This window comes from Alligator sinensis, unplaced genomic scaffold (genome assembly GCF_000455745.1).
Source record: "Alligator sinensis unplaced genomic scaffold, ASM45574v1 scaffold1420_1, whole genome shotgun sequence".
NCBI classification, from domain to species: domain Eukaryota; kingdom Metazoa; phylum Chordata; order Crocodylia; family Alligatoridae; genus Alligator; species Alligator sinensis.
The window spans coordinates 48341-64775 of record NW_005842613.1 but is presented as its reverse complement, the minus strand read 5'-3'; the positions used below and the strand labels follow the sequence as shown (position 1 = coordinate 64775).

Here is a 16435-nt window from a genome sequence, read left to right as displayed (position 1 = left end):
GAGCGCGTGCGTGCGTGTGTAGGGGGGAATGGAACCAGAAGCAGCTAGCAGACAGCAGAACTGTCATAAGAAAGGTTAGCTTGATTGGTGGAAAATCAAGACTGTTAACAAAAAGGAATGATGGTAATATCTCTGGAGTTAGAAACAATGAGCCATTAAATCAATAGATTCCCTCAGCTGCCTGAATAGTAATGCAACAGTTGCTGCACTGTGGAGCAAGAATAAACACAGCCTGCTTCTATCTTGGTCACAAAATCAGCTTCCCTGCACACACAGCCTAATTTTGGGAGGCATATTTGAGAGAAAAGGTGTGTGTTATATGCAAGACAATATGGTAGATAATAAGAGACTACAGGAAGCAGCTATTGATGTCATGCCCAGGATTCACTGCTGCTATACAAGTGTCAGATAGTATTAAATCGATTCCCAGGTGTCATTGGCTACAATTAGTGTTTTCAGAAAAAAAACCCATGCACTGCCCCCCCCCCCAAAAAAAACCCCAAAAACGAAAAAACAAAAAACCCCAAACAACCAAAGGCAGGCCAAGAAAAGTTGTCCTCCAGGAGAAACTGCACAGGCAGCTACTGAAAAACCCAACCAAACTTTTCAGGGAGCAAATGAGGTCTCCTTAGCCAAGGAAACACTTACTTGTTCAGGTCAGGACCCAGCAGCTCCTTGGTGAAAGGGCTTCTGATTTGTGAGCCTGATGACTATTCCTTAGCTTGCTGTGATACTAAGTCTTGCCTCTAACAAATTCTAATATTATAAAAGCCTAAGTCTGTCTGTCTGTAACGCTTTATTCGCGCTCCGATTGGCTGATGGAAACAGCCAATCAGAGTGCTCCAAAAGTGGGGAAGCGCCGACATGATTCCAAAGCCGCGCCGAGGACCGGACGGGAGTGGGGGACCTGGGTCCAGCAGCGCTGGCCTCGGCTCCCCCACCTCGCTCCCTGCAAGAGGCAGAGCAGTGGCAGCATGGGGCGTTAGGTGGCAGCACTCCATCCCCCCTCCCCTGTTCATTCTTGACGGGCAATAGGCTAGTATATAGTAACACCTTATGAAGGGCAGTAATAAGCTACTTGTTTTTACATGGGAGGTGGTTCTTGGTCCTGCACAGCTGCAGTGGAGCAGCAAGTATCAACAAAAGTCTTAAAGAACAAGTACTGCAAGAATAACTCCAGTGATCCAAATGAGGTGCATGCTCTTTCCAGTTCGTCTAAAGAGCTTTCAACTAAAGAGCTCTTTCCAGTTCATCTAAAGTGTACCAATGTGGTTTGGCTGACTGACTCAACATCTTTTTAAAAGGATCCAGTCTGTCCTTATGCCATACGCTAAAATCAAATGAACTACTGTTCACAGACTTTTTGGTGCAGAGGAAAATAATTACTGTATATTTAAGCACCTGCTTCTACTTTAACACTGGTCTCGGGCTTAGGTGCCTGTCTCCTTTGAAGTCATGCCTTTTCTTTAGAATCTGCATCAGGATTCGTATAATTTATACAGCATCTTCAGTCCTCCACAGAGAAAGCAAACATAGTGGTAGCTGATGTCTTGGCCCCATCTCAGGTGCACAACAAGCCAATTGGGAAAACACAGGGTTTCATCTATATGGCATACTGAGCCTGGATTTATATCTAATGAATTGCAGAGAGGAGTTCTGGAGTTTAGTGTTGCTATAAAGCTGCACTAATCGCATATTTTATCACTGGTTAACAGTCACAAATCTAGCCCCAAGTAGTTTGCAAGGGATTCTGGCCTCAAGTTAACGAAGCAACAAGTAGGAATTCATGCTCACCTACAACATCCTTGTTCAAAAAAGCCAAGCCATCAACTCTGTGGGAAGTTGTCTCTTCTCCATCCTCATCAGGAAACTGGAACGTTACTTCAAAAGGCCTTAGGAATTGGGAACAGTTAAGTCCTGCGTGAGTACTGAATGAGCAAGTACAATCCTTGGCCATTGCAGGGGCACTTCAGCAATGGAAATATAGTGCTAGCTAGACCTTCTATGATTGGCCAAGATCATTCCCCACTGAACACTTAGCTGCAGTGTGTGCTATCAGGTTTTAAAGGAGCCAAACAGAAGTTTGCTGAAGAACCACTGTCTATCCTTGGTGCTTATAGATCTATTGCTGTCCAGCATAGTGCAGCTTTATAGTGCTAACAATTATGCTAACTTATGCTGTCAGTTTAAGAAGGGCAAGTGCCCCTGCTAGCCCGGGAAGTACTGTGCAGAATTTGGTCCAACAGTTCTATGCCAAGCCCCAGGCCAGTTTTGAGCTGTAAGTACCACCTTAAACAATCTGAAGACAGGCCCTCTCTAATGGGCTCCTACAGATGTGTGGGGAGCCTGCTCCAATCCACTGGAAATCCAGTGCATCGGAGCGGACTCTATTAATCAAGTCTGCTGGAGCACGGAAACTGACACGCTCCAGCAACCTCCCAGGTCACCTGTATCAGTGTCCCCACATTGAAAAAATGGCAGCGGGGCACTTTGAGCTAAAGCTCATCAAACATGTTTTATTTCAAAGTGCCCCGCCACCTTTTTTTTCAGTGCGGGGACACCGAAACACGTGACTCAGGCACTTTTAATTAGTGCAGCTTACTAATTAAAGCACTCAGGGTCGCATCCTGGAGTACATGTAAAAATGCCCAATGTGTCCTCATCTCAATCTTTTGTAGCCCTTGGACAGCACAGCACCAGCCCTGCACTGAAAAAGCTCAGCTGTGGGGAGCTGTCACCAACCTTAATTTTGCCGCACAACAACCAGGCTGGAGCGTGCCTCTGGCCAAATGATCACTTGCCTTTGTGGGTAGAAAGAGTTTTCTAAACGTGACAGGAAATCTTATTTGACCCTTATTAGCTCCCTTGTCTTCAAGGTGGTTGACTTCTCTGCCAATTCATGGAAGGTTTTATCTCCCCCTCTTGGTTAGGGCATGTAAAAAGAACATCCCGAAGACAGTCTTACCTGTTCTTCTGTGGTCTGTCCACTCTAATATCCCAGGCAAAACAACCATCTTCACAACCGGCTAGCAGATACTGATCTGGGCAGGAAGGGACCAGGGCGATCCGTAACGGCACAGAGACAGCTTCCATCACCAACAACTGACTGGCAAATAAAGCAAATGATTACACTCTGCTGGGAAGCAATTCTTCCAGGAGTTCAAACAAAGCATGTCTCACGTGCATGGAGTTACCTTGCTTTGAAGTTGTAGTCACAATCTGGAACACCGATATCCCACAGGGCGATTCTTTTGTCATATGATGCAGCTGTGGGGCACAAAAAGTTACCAGCCATTTAGAGCAAGCATTCTGCCCATATTTCTTTTCCCTCCATTTGGAAATTCTCCTTTGGTTATATGATATATATTCTGTCTTCTGTGAGGCCCTTCTATGGGCATCCCTGCTGTGTTAAAGGGACTCCTTTATTGTTAAGCTCTAAAAGGAAAATCCCAGCTTGTCTGAATCTATTGTCAGAGAAAACCATCAGCTTGCTCCTTTAGCCAAAGTGCAGAACTCCCAGCTTCTCCTCTCTGAACCTTCCTTCTCCATGAAGTATCTCTCAGGTTAATAGGAAAATCTGTTCCTATACCCAGTCCTTAGTCTCTGTCGAGACAGCCCATAAAGACAGTGACTGGCTCCAGTTCCAGATGGTGGCATTTTTTGCTACTTTCTGAATAAAACCTGGCTGTCACCCACCACTTCAGAGCTGACTTATTTTAAAAATAATTATGGCTGCTCCCACTCTGGCAAAAAAGCATCATTTTATAGTATGAAAGACCTTATCACAGTTTAAGGCTCCCCACTACAGAAAAGATGTGGACAAATTGGAGAGAGTCCAGCAGAGGACAACAGAAATGGTTAGGGGGTTGGGGAACAGGACTTTGAGGAGAGGCTGAGGGAACTGGGCTTATTTAGTCTGGAGAAGAGAAGACTGAGAAGGGATTTAATAACAGCCTTCAACTCCCTGAAGGGTGGTTTCAAAGAGGATGGAGCTGGACTGTTCTCAGTGGTGGCAGATGATAGAAGCAGCAATGGTCTCAAGTTGCAGTAAGGGAAGTTTAGGTTATGTATCAGGAAAAACTCTCTCACTAGGAGGGTAGTAAAGCAGTGCAACAGGTTACCCAGAGAAGTGATGGAATTTCCATGCTTTGGAGGCTTTTGAGACCTGGGTAGACAAAGTCTTGGTTGGGATGATCTAGCTGGGGATGGTCCTGCTTTGAGCAGGGGGTTGGAGTAAATGGCTGATGGCTAGGAAATTATATTTAGATATTTACTTTTAGAAAATGGCTTTTAGATAGAGTAACTATTCCATTAGAACCATGTTCCAGGGTCTACGGCAAGGGTTAATTGATTTCTAAAGTACAAAGTTTCGTGTTCTCAGCCTTCAAAGGCAGATGCTGTCTGGAGCCAACAGACAAGCAGGCGCACACATCCTGGGAAAATGAAAATATACAAATCGTAACAAATATAGGGTCCTGCAGCATTAGCATCAGGTCATAGTGCCCAGCTGCAAAACCCCTGGGATTTCCAGTTTTGAGTGGAATGACCAAACTAAGATACTGGCAAATGACCAAATTAAAGTGTGTGCATGTGATGAGTTTATGGAGACAAAATTTTGGCTGACAAATCAAAACATGTAGAGAATGACAGCTACAGGGAAACCAATCACTGATGCCTGGAAATGAAGAGTCATCAAGGGAAGAATACAAAAGGAGGAGTTTTCAGAACAGCAAGTTGGCATCAGCCCTTGACCTCCAAGACTGCTGATGTCTAACAATCAAGCAAAGAACCACAAGGTGGTGCTCAAATACCAGCTGAATGCACTGCTCTCCTTGTGAACCCCCTGGGACTGGAAAATAATTGGTATTGTATTCTGTAATCATCTTGCTTTCTTTGCCTGCATTACTCTTATTTTCTATCACTATGTATCAATAAAATACAGGCTGAAGAGGCCTGAACCTCTTCAGCCTCCACAAGAGGAAGCTGAGAGGTGATCTTGTAGCCACCTACAAACTCATCGGGGGGGGGGGGGGGGGGGGGCACAGCAAGAAATAGGGGATACAATGTTTACCAGGGTGCCTGTCGGGGTAAGTAGAAATGATGGCCACAAATTGGAAGAGAGAAAGTTCAGATTGGACATCAGGAGAAAATTCTTCACAGTGAGAGTTGCCAAAATATGGAATATGCTTCCAAGGGAGGTGGTGGTGCTGTCCCCTTCCTTGGAGGTGTTTAAAAGGAAACTGGACAGACACCTGGCTGCGGTCATCTGACCCCAGCACTCATTCCTGCCCAGGGCAGGGGGTTGGACTCGATGATCTAATAGGTTGCTTCCAACCCCAACATTTATGAAACTATGGAAATTTGCTTATTATCAGACAGAGGTGCGATTGGTCTGAAGGTTGTGTTTGCCCAGAACAAGGTATCAGGACTGGGTCATAAATCCAGTGCCACCAATTGGTGACTCCACCAGGATGCAAGGGCAGTAACCTGACCAAGCAGGGAATTTGTTGATACAGAGTAAACCTCTTCAGAGGTGTTCAGCCAAGATTTGTAGTAGGATGAGGCTGGGAACTACAGGTGGAGACCTGTGTAAGGTGAAACCATATGGCAGTTGCAACTAGGTTGTTAACCTAAGTAACTATGTCTGTGTTGGAGTCTTTTGTGCAGGAAGTTGGTCACAAGCAGTTGTGGTTCCCTGACCAACTTAAAGGTCCAAATGCATGAAGCAACCTGCTGTTGGCTTGGGATATGCTTGATAGTTTAAAACCCAAGCTTGATATGAGTAAGCGTAAGGGGGCTGTGCTACATGGGCTTTTCCTGGTGTGTAGGTCTTTGCACAAAGAGGTGTCCAGCCTGCATGGAGGAAAATTTTAATGCCTCATTGAGTAAGGATGTGGAAAGGTGGCAGGTGCAGGCTCAATGCTGGTGATTCAGACTCTGGATAAGTTGAAGGAGGTTCAGGCTACGATGGGGAAAGTAGATGAGAAGGATCAGGAATGTCGCCAGCTAAAGGTGTGGAGGAGGTGCGGGCATGGAACGCCACGGTGGAGGAATCCAAGGCAGGGGTACGACAGGGTCTTTAAGGAGACTCAGGAGATAGCATGTGAAAAGGTGAGCCACCTTAAGTGCTACCAGGAAATAGGGAGACTCAAAAGGCAGTTGTTGGGGGCTCAGGGAATTTTGACTGCTGTGAAGACAGAAGGATTCCCTGAAAATGATCCTGAGCTGTCTCCCCTGCCCTATGATCTCCCCCACTCATGGTATTGGGACAACCTTGATCTACACAGTGATGATCCCATGGGTAAGGGATGTCACTGAAGCAGCACTAATCCCATCCACTCCTCCAGAACCTGTAGCACCGGTGGTAATGCCGAGTGTAAATATGTTTTTTGGAGTGTGATAAATGACAAAGACAAACAAAGCAAATTATTATAGAGGATGAGAATAAGGATATTGATGGAAAACCGAGCATTGATCCGTTGTTTTGTGCATGCTGGCGGCTCACAGGGAGGAGGGAGGGAGGGGCTGCGGATGTGCAAAATCCTTGTCCTAGGGTTTCCCAATAGGGGTGCCCCATAGCAGCCCTGAAACTGTGGCGCCTATTAAAACAGATCAGTGAGAAAGGCCAGTGGTTATGATCTGGTGGGAAGACGACAACGGGGCTCCAGGGGTTCAGCCAATACTTGTGGATACAGGTGCCTCAGTGTCACTTTTGAGCTTGCAATTTGAAATGCCAAAGCCAATCGTTGAACACAGGATGTTGGAAGGCTTTAATGGGAAGAAACAGGGATCCTAGGTATTGCTACGCTATGAGTCCATCCTCATAGAAGTTGTCTATGAGGATGGACTTGCTTAACTGGGTGCTTAGGCAAGTGGAGAGCCCAGATCCTGGGGCAAGAGTATGGAGCAGCACATTGGTGTGCTGCTCTGAAGGCAGTTGAGGCTTTGGAAATACCAGGGGACTGGAGTCCTGCTGTAAGGGATCTATGGGTCCAGTCAGTCTGTGCATGGAGTGAGTGTGGTAAGATTCAGGCACTGGAAAAGGTAGGAGGAGGGGATCCAGCCCCTCAGCGGCAGTACAAGTTCCCAGAGGAAGTGGTCAGTGGTATCCATAAAGTCACTGATGATCTGGTTGAGCAAGGAGTGCTGGTCGAAAAGCCAAGCAGAAATAACAGTCCCATCTGGCCAGTACGAAAAAGTGACAGGAAAACTTGACAGCTGACAGTGGACTAGTGGGCTCACAATAAGGTGACTCCACCTCAAGCACATGTGGGAGCCAGGTTCTCAGAGATTATAGCACTCATCAGTGAAGGGGCAAAGTGGTTCTTGATACTGGACTTGTCTAATGCGTTCTTTACAATGCCTCCACACCCGTATTGTTGGTATAAGTTTGCTTTTACTTTTCAAGGCACACAGGACACCTTCACTTGGGTTCCGCAGGGATTTCATAACGCCCCTGTCATATGCCGTCATTATGTGGTCAAAAAGTGGACATGGTTGACAGATGAGGACCAGGGGCATGTGTTTTCCTACGTAGATGGTATTCTGTTGCTTGGTAGGGATGAGCAGGAGTGCTTAAACTGCACTGAGAGACAGGGTTCAAGGTGAACCCCAGGAAGGCACAGCTAGTTACAACCTCCTGAAAATACTGGGGATACAGCTAGGGGGAAGGACAGCTCACCAACTAAGACAGGGTCAAGTTAATTGTACAGTAGCCATGACCTATGAATATTATCACTCTGAGATCTTTTCTAGGTTTGACTAGTTTTCTAGAAAAGTCATTGAGGATTATGCCTCAAAGGTGAAGCCATTGTACTGCTTCAGAAAGGAGAGCCCTGGAGCTAGGGACTGGAGCAAGACTTGGCAGTAGCAATACTGAAAGAGGCACCAGATCAAACCCCAGTGCTGGTGTACCCTCAACATGGCCATTCATTTGTGCTCTAGTTGGGATCGACTTCTTGAGGCATAGGAGCAGCCCTGATGCAAGATCATGGTACAGGTTTGTGACCAGTGGCATATGCCTCTAGGGTCCTCACCCTGGTGGAACAGGAGTTCATCTCCTGTGAGAGAGAGATGCTCACGCTGGTGTGGGCTCTCCAGCATTGGGACTATTTGATTGGGATGTCCCCAGTGGTTCTTAAAACTTAACACACATGCAGGTGAAGTATGCACTGTCTGGGAAGGCCGATGAGGGGCGAGCATCATCCTCCCAGTTGGTTATGTGGACTTTAGCACTACTGAATCAAAACACGCAGGTGGAAAAAATGCCCAGCCCGTCCCTGTGTCATATGCCTTGGTTATAGAGGGAGCTGAACACCTGTGTCCCCTTCTAGAGGATTATAAGCCTGACAAGTTTCCTGTATCATGCCTCCCAAGGAAGTGGATAAGGAGCAACAGCAGGTGTGGGCTACTGATGGGTCAAGTTATTATGAAGGAGGGGGAACCACAGACCTGGTTTGCAGTGATACAAGTGCCACCTGCTGGTCAAGATGCAAAACCTATTCAGGTAACAATAGGGAAGTGTCAGCCACATTCAGTACAGGCAGCTGAAGTTGCTGTGGTGGCATGGGCCCTGGAGATGTCAGCAATTGAGTGCTCAATGATAATTTTATCTGATTCAGATTGGATTATTAGAGCACTGTCAGACTGGTTGCCAGTCTAATGAAGATGGTAAGCCTGTGGTGCATGCAGAAGTTTTAAGGTACATCTGGAGAATGGCCCAGCAATGGGACACCCCAATAAATGTTGGTGAAAGTGAAAGTACGTGTAAGGGAGGGGCTATATGTGGAGTGGAACCGGATGGCTGACGCAGAAGCAAAGAGAGAGGCAGTCAAAGGCTAACTGTGGAAGACAGAGAGCCCAGAAATGGTAGGGGCCACCCCTGTAGCCCATGTTAAACGAAAAGTGCTCCCTGACAGATTTAGTAAATCTGCAGCAAGCAGATCCCTCTCTTACAGAGCTGATGCAGCAGACAGAACCTGAAGGCTGGAAGGTCTGGAAAAACCCAGATGAGCTGCTCCTGGCTCTGAAGAAGAGTGATGAAGAGGTTCCTGTAGGTATCTGGGGGAGGTGACCCTGATGGTACATAACCAAGGACACCTGGGGATCGACAGAAAACTGGAGCAAGTTCAGGCAATGGGCTGGTGGCCCACGATGCAAGAGGGCATGGAGTGGTGCGTTAACAACTGCCTTTCCTGCGTTGCTTACAGTCCAGACACCAAGACCATTAAGGGTCCTCTGGGTCATCAGCAGATTGAAAACGTATGAAACAAAGTCCAGGTAGAGTGCATCAACCTGCCCTGCAGTAAAAGAGAGTTCAAGTACTGTTTAATGATAGTAGATCACTTCACCAAATGGACTGAAACCATGCCACTATGGAGGAATGATGCTTGGACCACCGCACAGGTGCTGGTAGAGCACATTTAGAAGGTTTGGTTTTTCTGGAGATATTGACTCTGATCAGCAGGGATCCAGGTTTTCTATTCACCGTGGAAAAACACAGTAAAACACAGATTTTCTCATTTTAAGGAGAAAAAAAACCCACAATTTTTTTCCTTTAAAGGAGAAAAATGCGAGAAACAGTGGGTTTCCCCTTTCAGGCTGGCAGGGTTCCAGCCTGCAAGGGGCTGGGGGGGTGGGAACACAATCAAGCATGGGGCACCATGTGCATATGCTTGCACACACATGCACATGGCAGCCAGGCAGCCTAGAGAGTAGCTCCTTTCAGGTAACTTGGGGGGCGGGATTGAGGCCCCCACAGCGAGGGAGAGAGTTGGGCAGGGGCCTGGGGTACTGCCCAGCTGGAGTGGTGCTTGGGGCCCTGGCAGGAATGTGCAGCCACAGGGCTCAGCAGCAGTGGGGGTGGCAGTGTGGAGTTGTGCCCCTTGCTGCTGCCGGGTGGGCAAGGGGTGCCTCACCATGGCGGCACCAGGCTTCCGGTGGTAGCACTGAGTCCCCCCACCTCACCCCACTCTACCCTGCCGTGCTGGGCCCCACCCACTGGGCTGTGGCCGCCCCAGGGAGAAGAGCAGGGCAGGGAGCCCCAAGCCTGCAGCAGGGAGCCTGCATCTGCCCCACCCCATGGGCTCCGCTCCAGCTGTGCCACCTGTGGGGGTGGGAGAGCTGGGCTCTGCACTCTGCTTGGGGTGCAGCAGCCACAGCCTCCCACAGGTGGCAGCTGGGGCTCAGGCATTTCTGGAGGCAGCAGGGGGCTGCAGACCCGATCCCTTGCCCTGTAGCCCTGGCAGGGCCAGGAAAGGGATGGGGGGGCTGTGGGTGAGGAATTAGGGACACTGGCAGGGCCAGAAGGCTGTAGGTCAAGAGTGAGGGGTATTAGCATGGCTGGGGAGCTGTGGCTTGGGAGTGAGGGGCAAATGGCATGGACAGAGCACCAGCGTATCAGGGCTGCTCAGTACCACAAAGCAGTGTGGGGTGGGGAGGCAGACGCAGCTGGACCTGCGTCCTGGTGGCAAAAGGAGCAGGGGGAGCTCTGATTTTCCATGATAAAAACCCCAAAAATCAAACACCAACATTTACAGGTATTTAGAATTTATTTTATTAAAGTGACTGAGGCACTGGCAGGCTTCCAAACTGCTTTAAAGATTTTAATATATCAATAAAATATTGTGTGCGTGTGTGTGTACACACATACATACACACACACACACACACACACACACACACATTGGGGGGGCATTTCATTTTAATCATGGGAAAAAGTAGATTTGGGGGGTTTTAAATCAAAGAATTTGTGTGCACGTGTGGGGGGGGGGGATATCAGAGAATTTGTGATTTTTAATCAGAGAAAACCAGGATCTCTGCTGATCAGGGACCTATCTTTGTGAGGGAAATTATAAAAAGGCTGTGCCAGGCCCTAGGCAAAAACTGCATATCCCAGGCCATCCTCAGAGTGCTGGGCGGTAGAAAGAACTAAGAATTCTGAATCTGATGTTGAAGAAGCTCATACAGCAGCAAGGAAAGGATTGGGATGAAGTACCACCCCTTGTTTGAATGGCTATCCAAAGTAGTATAGCTTCTCATAAGATTACTCCACATGAAGCCATGACAGGGTATAAGATGTGCCTCCCTAAACATTGGTGGCTAGGAGGGGAGCCTCCGGATGGGCTCACGGATCAAGGGCCTTATGAATCAATGATTTCAGAATCTGCTTCACACCATTTCCGAAACACAGAAGTGGGTAGCTATGACTTTGCGAGCCAATACCAAAAAGATGAATCAGTATTTGGAACCAATTTTACACCCACAGGAGTGGCAGGTAGGGGATAAGGTAATGTACAGGGCCACCATGCAGCCTGATGGAAAGCTGGTGCCTGTCTGGCAGGCCAGTCCCTCTTGTGAACAAAGCTAGTCCTACAGTGTGTCAGGTGGAAACTGCTAAAAGATGAGAAATGTTTTTGGAAATGGTTCCATGCATCACAATTGAAAAAGTGGAAAGGGGACTAACTAACCTTCTCTGTGTTTTGTCTTGCAGGAAGTGGAGCATCACCTCCAGGGCCTCAAAGAGAGTTCGGCCATACTAAACGTCGAGAAGTCTGGATTAACCATTCATTTTCCCTTTTTGCTTTGCTTGAGCTAGATATGCATTTTAAGCTATTTATAGTAGGGCAAGTACTGCAATGTAGCTTCATAAATCCTCAGAACCTACGTGAAGGTTTAGACCACAGAGTGAATGGTGGCATCCCCATGGAAACCAAGCCTGCTGTTTACAAATTACTTACTGCAGATCCAATAGCATTCAAACCACAGAGCGGTTAAGCCCTGCACTACTTCTATCACATGATGTGGAAGGGCTGATCAAACAAGACTTGCAGATACCCCCTGATTGGCATTGCCTAAATATGAGGAAAGCCCAATGGAAAAAGGATCAAAGGTTTGAGCTATCCACTAATTGCATGTTTATGGTCGCATCACAGTACCAATGTAATTCACCCCAGGTGGTAACCAAACTAGTATGGGGCTTTGGGGGACCACAAGATGAGGTGAGCTATTTCAAATCAGATATAAAACCACCACAGAAGGGATGGACAGAGACAAATGTTACTCCTCCCGCTCTGACAGCTGAGCTACTATAGGATGGGTAGACACTGTGACTTTACCACGCCTGTGGATGCTAGTTAACATCACCTACCTTCCAGGTTGTGTGTTGCTCCTCCTTGCAGGGAGATGGGGTGGGATATTACCCCATAGGAACTGGAGAGAAACAGAACATTCTCCGTGTGGATGGACCTAGATGTGAACTGGGGTCAGGCAACCCTTGTTCTGGATATTCCCACAAGAAGGCTTGTTCTTAATGTTAGGGCCAAAGGAAGCATGGCTGTCCAAATAAATATGACACTGAACCTTACTTTGAAAGGTTCAGGTACCAGGGAGTTACATAAAGTGGACTGCAGTGAAGAATTGAGATTAAAGGCTGATGTTACAGTCAAGGGTGCCCCCAAGTGACATCCAGTTGGCACAGTGGTAGTAAAAGAAGGCCTCCTAGTAAAGATGTTAAATGTCTCAAGAAACCAATGTTATCCAAAATGTGCCGCATACTTTTGCAGGGATGGCAGGCCTGGGTCTCTCTCAACCATGAGTGAAAACGTCATGTCAGGGGTGCAGCCCACCGAGCTAGACACTCTGCTGTCCATATCGACTTGGGTGCAGCAGGCACAGGAATGGGACTTTTAAACACTACTGATCAGGAAGTTTTAGGCAACAAACTTGGCTCACTGGGAACTACCCTACAGCATTTAAGTGTGCCTCTTTGTGACAGCCTAGAGGTAACTAGTAGGGTACAGGTAAATTTGGCCAATGCAATGTAGGCATTCAAACATGGCTAATGGGAAGATGCACCAACGCTAACTGATGCTCTGCTGACTTTGCAGGGAGATGTGTTTGAAGCTATTATGTGTGTTCAGGCTCAACTCTGGTTACCGGGAGTTGCGAGAAACATTGTAGAGCAATGAGCCAATTGGCATATTCCAGTGGAATTAAAGGCAAATTAGCATTAAAACTGGGTGACCAGATTGGCTTCAACCTAATAATTAGTTGGTAGAATTTGATCCAGCCACCATGACGGTTAGAATGCAGACTGATGCCATTAGCAGTGCTGAAGAAGAATTGATCTACACTATATCTGTGTTGGGAGCTTGTATCAGTAAAGCTGTTGTTGTTCCCTGAATGGATAGGCACTGGGTTAGAAAGACACCCTTGGGACATGAGGCCATCTCAGTGTCTATGTGTGAACAGAGAACAGGCCTTGGATTGTGTGTGTCATGAAGACATGCTTCAAGCAAAAGTATTATGCTTAAAGCCAGATGTTGGTGCTTGCCAACTTATCATAGAGGGAGAAAGTTACAATAAATCTGTAGTCACAGATGTGAACAATAGATGTGTATGTATCTGCACTTGGCGTGCATCTCTTATGGCAAATTCTTGGGCCAACATTAGCAATAGTGATGTCAATTTTTGTTTGTACGGTGTTATTACTGTAAAAGGGTGTGATCCTGATTATGCCAGAAGGAAAACTGTTTTGAGTGGAATGACCAAATTAAGACACCAGCAAATGACCAAATTAAGGTGTGTGCATCTGATGGGTTTATGGAGATAGAAATTTGGCTGACAAAACAAAATGTGGACAGAATGACAACTATAGGAAAATCAATGGCTGATGCATGGAAATGAAGAGACACCAAGGGAAAAATAATATAAAAGGAGTTTTCAGAACAGCAAGCTGGCATTGGCCCTCAAGCTCCAAGGTTGCTGACGTTTGACATTTGGCAAAGAACCATAAGATAGTGCTCATGTACCAGCTCGATGCACCACTCTCCTTGTGAACCTCCTGGGACTAGAAAATAATTGGTATTGTATTCTGTAATCATCTTGCTTGCTTTGCCTGCATTATTTTTATTTTCTATCACTACGTATCAATAAAATTTGCCTATTTTCAAACAGACAAACTTGTGGTTGTTCTGAAGGTTGTGCTCACCTGGAACAAGGTATCAGGACTGGGTCATAAATCCAGTGCCAACAATGACCTCCCAAAGTCCTTTCCAACCCTAACTTTCTATGACTCTATGAATTCATCTCATCTTTTGCCCTCCTCATGATTGTGAAGCTCAGGGAAAAAATTCCAGGTGCAAACCCTCCTCAGCTGGGAATGAAATTAGATACAGCACAAGTCTGCTAAATTGTCTAGATTTCTTCCCCACTCAAAATACTTCAGCCTGCTTTTTGAGGCATGCCCAATAGGTTTGAATGTAATCAAAAGTGAGAATCCACCGAGTGTGAAGCTCACAGATGCGCCTGGAAGTTTGTGTCTTAATGATCTAGCGGTCTTGAATCTATAGCACGGTGCAGACTGTTTCAGGGACAAGATGGAGAGGTAGCAGAGCCAGAAGGATTGATCTGTACATTACAGGCATAATTCGCTCTTCATTTACCACCAAACCCCAACCCTCTCCATCTAGGCAAAGCACCATTTTCAATGTCTGGCTCTGAACAAAGCAATGTGGGAGTACGAACAAGAAGCAGAGATTACTAACAGTGCATACAATTTCATTAATTTGACAAGCATGAACACCCAATGGAATCTCTGCTTTGCTCCAGTCACCTGGTCAAATCTAAACCCTATAAGCATTCACATCTGCTGATCCACATGGCAAGCTTTTGGGTTTTCTGTCCCCTACCACTGGAAGGGAGCTGCTGCTTGATATGTGTATGTGGCTGGTATGTGATGGCCACCCTCATGGCTGACACACCACAGACCTAAAAAGCTGAAAACACGAGCCAGGCTCAGTACCTGGAGGCTGTAACACCTCCCTTCCCTTGCAGAACAGCACACCGAGGGAGACTTCTGACACTCACTGGTGGGTTTTATGTGCTCCATACACACACAGCTATTTGGTGACTCTCCTCATACAAACCCACTCACCAGTATCCACTCTGATACTATGAGCCACACTTTGCTTCCTTGTTTTGGAGGAACCCTTTTTATCTTAATGTTCATTAAGCAAATGAGATGCAGAATAGGAAACTTACTAAAGAGGTGGGTCTCGCATGAAGTGCTGAAGCAGGCTGTAGCAATGGGCTTCTTGTGGGCCTTTATCTCTCCATAACAGAAGTCAGCTGTTACATGGATCAGCTTGACAATTCCTCTTCTTCCAGCTGCTGCCAAAATATTATGGGTTCTTTTCCGATTGTCTTTATTTACCATTGTTAGAGTTGTCCAGGCAACAGTGAAAAACTCCTAGGATATGGGAGAAAGAGCATGGAATATGGCAGCTGAGAGATTAACAGTGATCTATAGGACTATACAGAAGCCATAGCTGTAACGATAGGATCATTTTGACAAGGGTTATACATCTCAAACCTAGTACAGCCAACAAACATTATGGCATGTCTCCTTCTCTGCTGTCAGACTGACCCTCAGCAGAAGGGAGCAGGGTAACTAAACTTAGTCTCAAACAGAGGTGACCACTCTGCAGCACGTGTGCCACAAGTGGCACGGGCAGCTTATGTGTGGCATGTGGCAGATCGGGGAGAGGGCAGGCAGCAGAGCCACAGATTGGCAGGGAGCAGAAAGCAGGGCACAGATCAGGCAGAGAAAGGGGATCAGAGTGGCACTCAGGGAGGGTAAAGGGCTAATTTGTGACGCCTGCCAAAAGGGCTGGTTGCTGGCCTAGATTCTGAAAACTATTTTAGGATTAACAAAAAGTATTTTTCATCTCTAGCCATCACTTTAAGACCTGTCCACACTATAGCTTAGAACCATGTTCCAGGCTGTTTTATAACACAACTACAGTTTTACTCGCATTCCAAGTGTTCACAAGGCCCATCTACCTACCTCCGCAGGCACTTTGTACTTTTTCAGCACTATTCCAGTCTCGCAGTCAATTAGACAAACAGCCTCTCCTCCACATGTAGCCACAGTTCGAGATGAGCTCACTATGGGATCTGAAAGATAGGAAGGCCTGGTTAGATTTCCCAGGGCTTGAAGTAACACTTGCTTATTACACTAGTAATCAGATCGCTGCTCATTCAAATCACCATACATTACATTTGTCATAATCACCTTGTTACTACTTTGTACTCTTCCTCTGTGCTGCACTGGTAACTGTTCAGTTGGCTTTAGCCTACAGGGGTTTATTTCAGAAAAATTCATCCATACCAACTATGAAAACTCTCATATTTTATAATCCAAATAGGAATCTTTATCTGGACATGGAAAGTCTGTTATTAACAATAGGAACACCTGCTCAGGAGGTGGAGGGGCCTGGCGTCCATAAGCTATTTGGATAGTGCATCCACCTGACCCCTTGCTCCAGGGGTGTCAAACTATCTGTCCCCATGGGCCAAGTGAGTGTCCCAGGCCCAGCCTGTGGGCGAAACTGGGCTGCACCAAAGCAAGCACATGCCCCCTGCTGGCTCCCTG

General features: G+C 46.7%; 1 protein-coding gene across 1 annotated transcript in view; it reads right to left on the bottom strand.

The window, feature by feature from the left end:
* Positions 1–16435, bottom strand: part of LRWD1 (leucine rich repeats and WD repeat domain containing 1) — a 38355-nt gene that overhangs the window by 7721 nt on the left and 14199 nt on the right. The window contains 5 exon segments of the mRNA XM_025214980.1: positions 1795–1892; positions 2966–3106; positions 3195–3267; positions 15043–15250; positions 15848–15957. Coding sequence (XP_025070765.1) covers positions 1795–1892; positions 2966–3106; positions 3195–3267; positions 15043–15250; positions 15848–15957 — 630 coding nt within the window.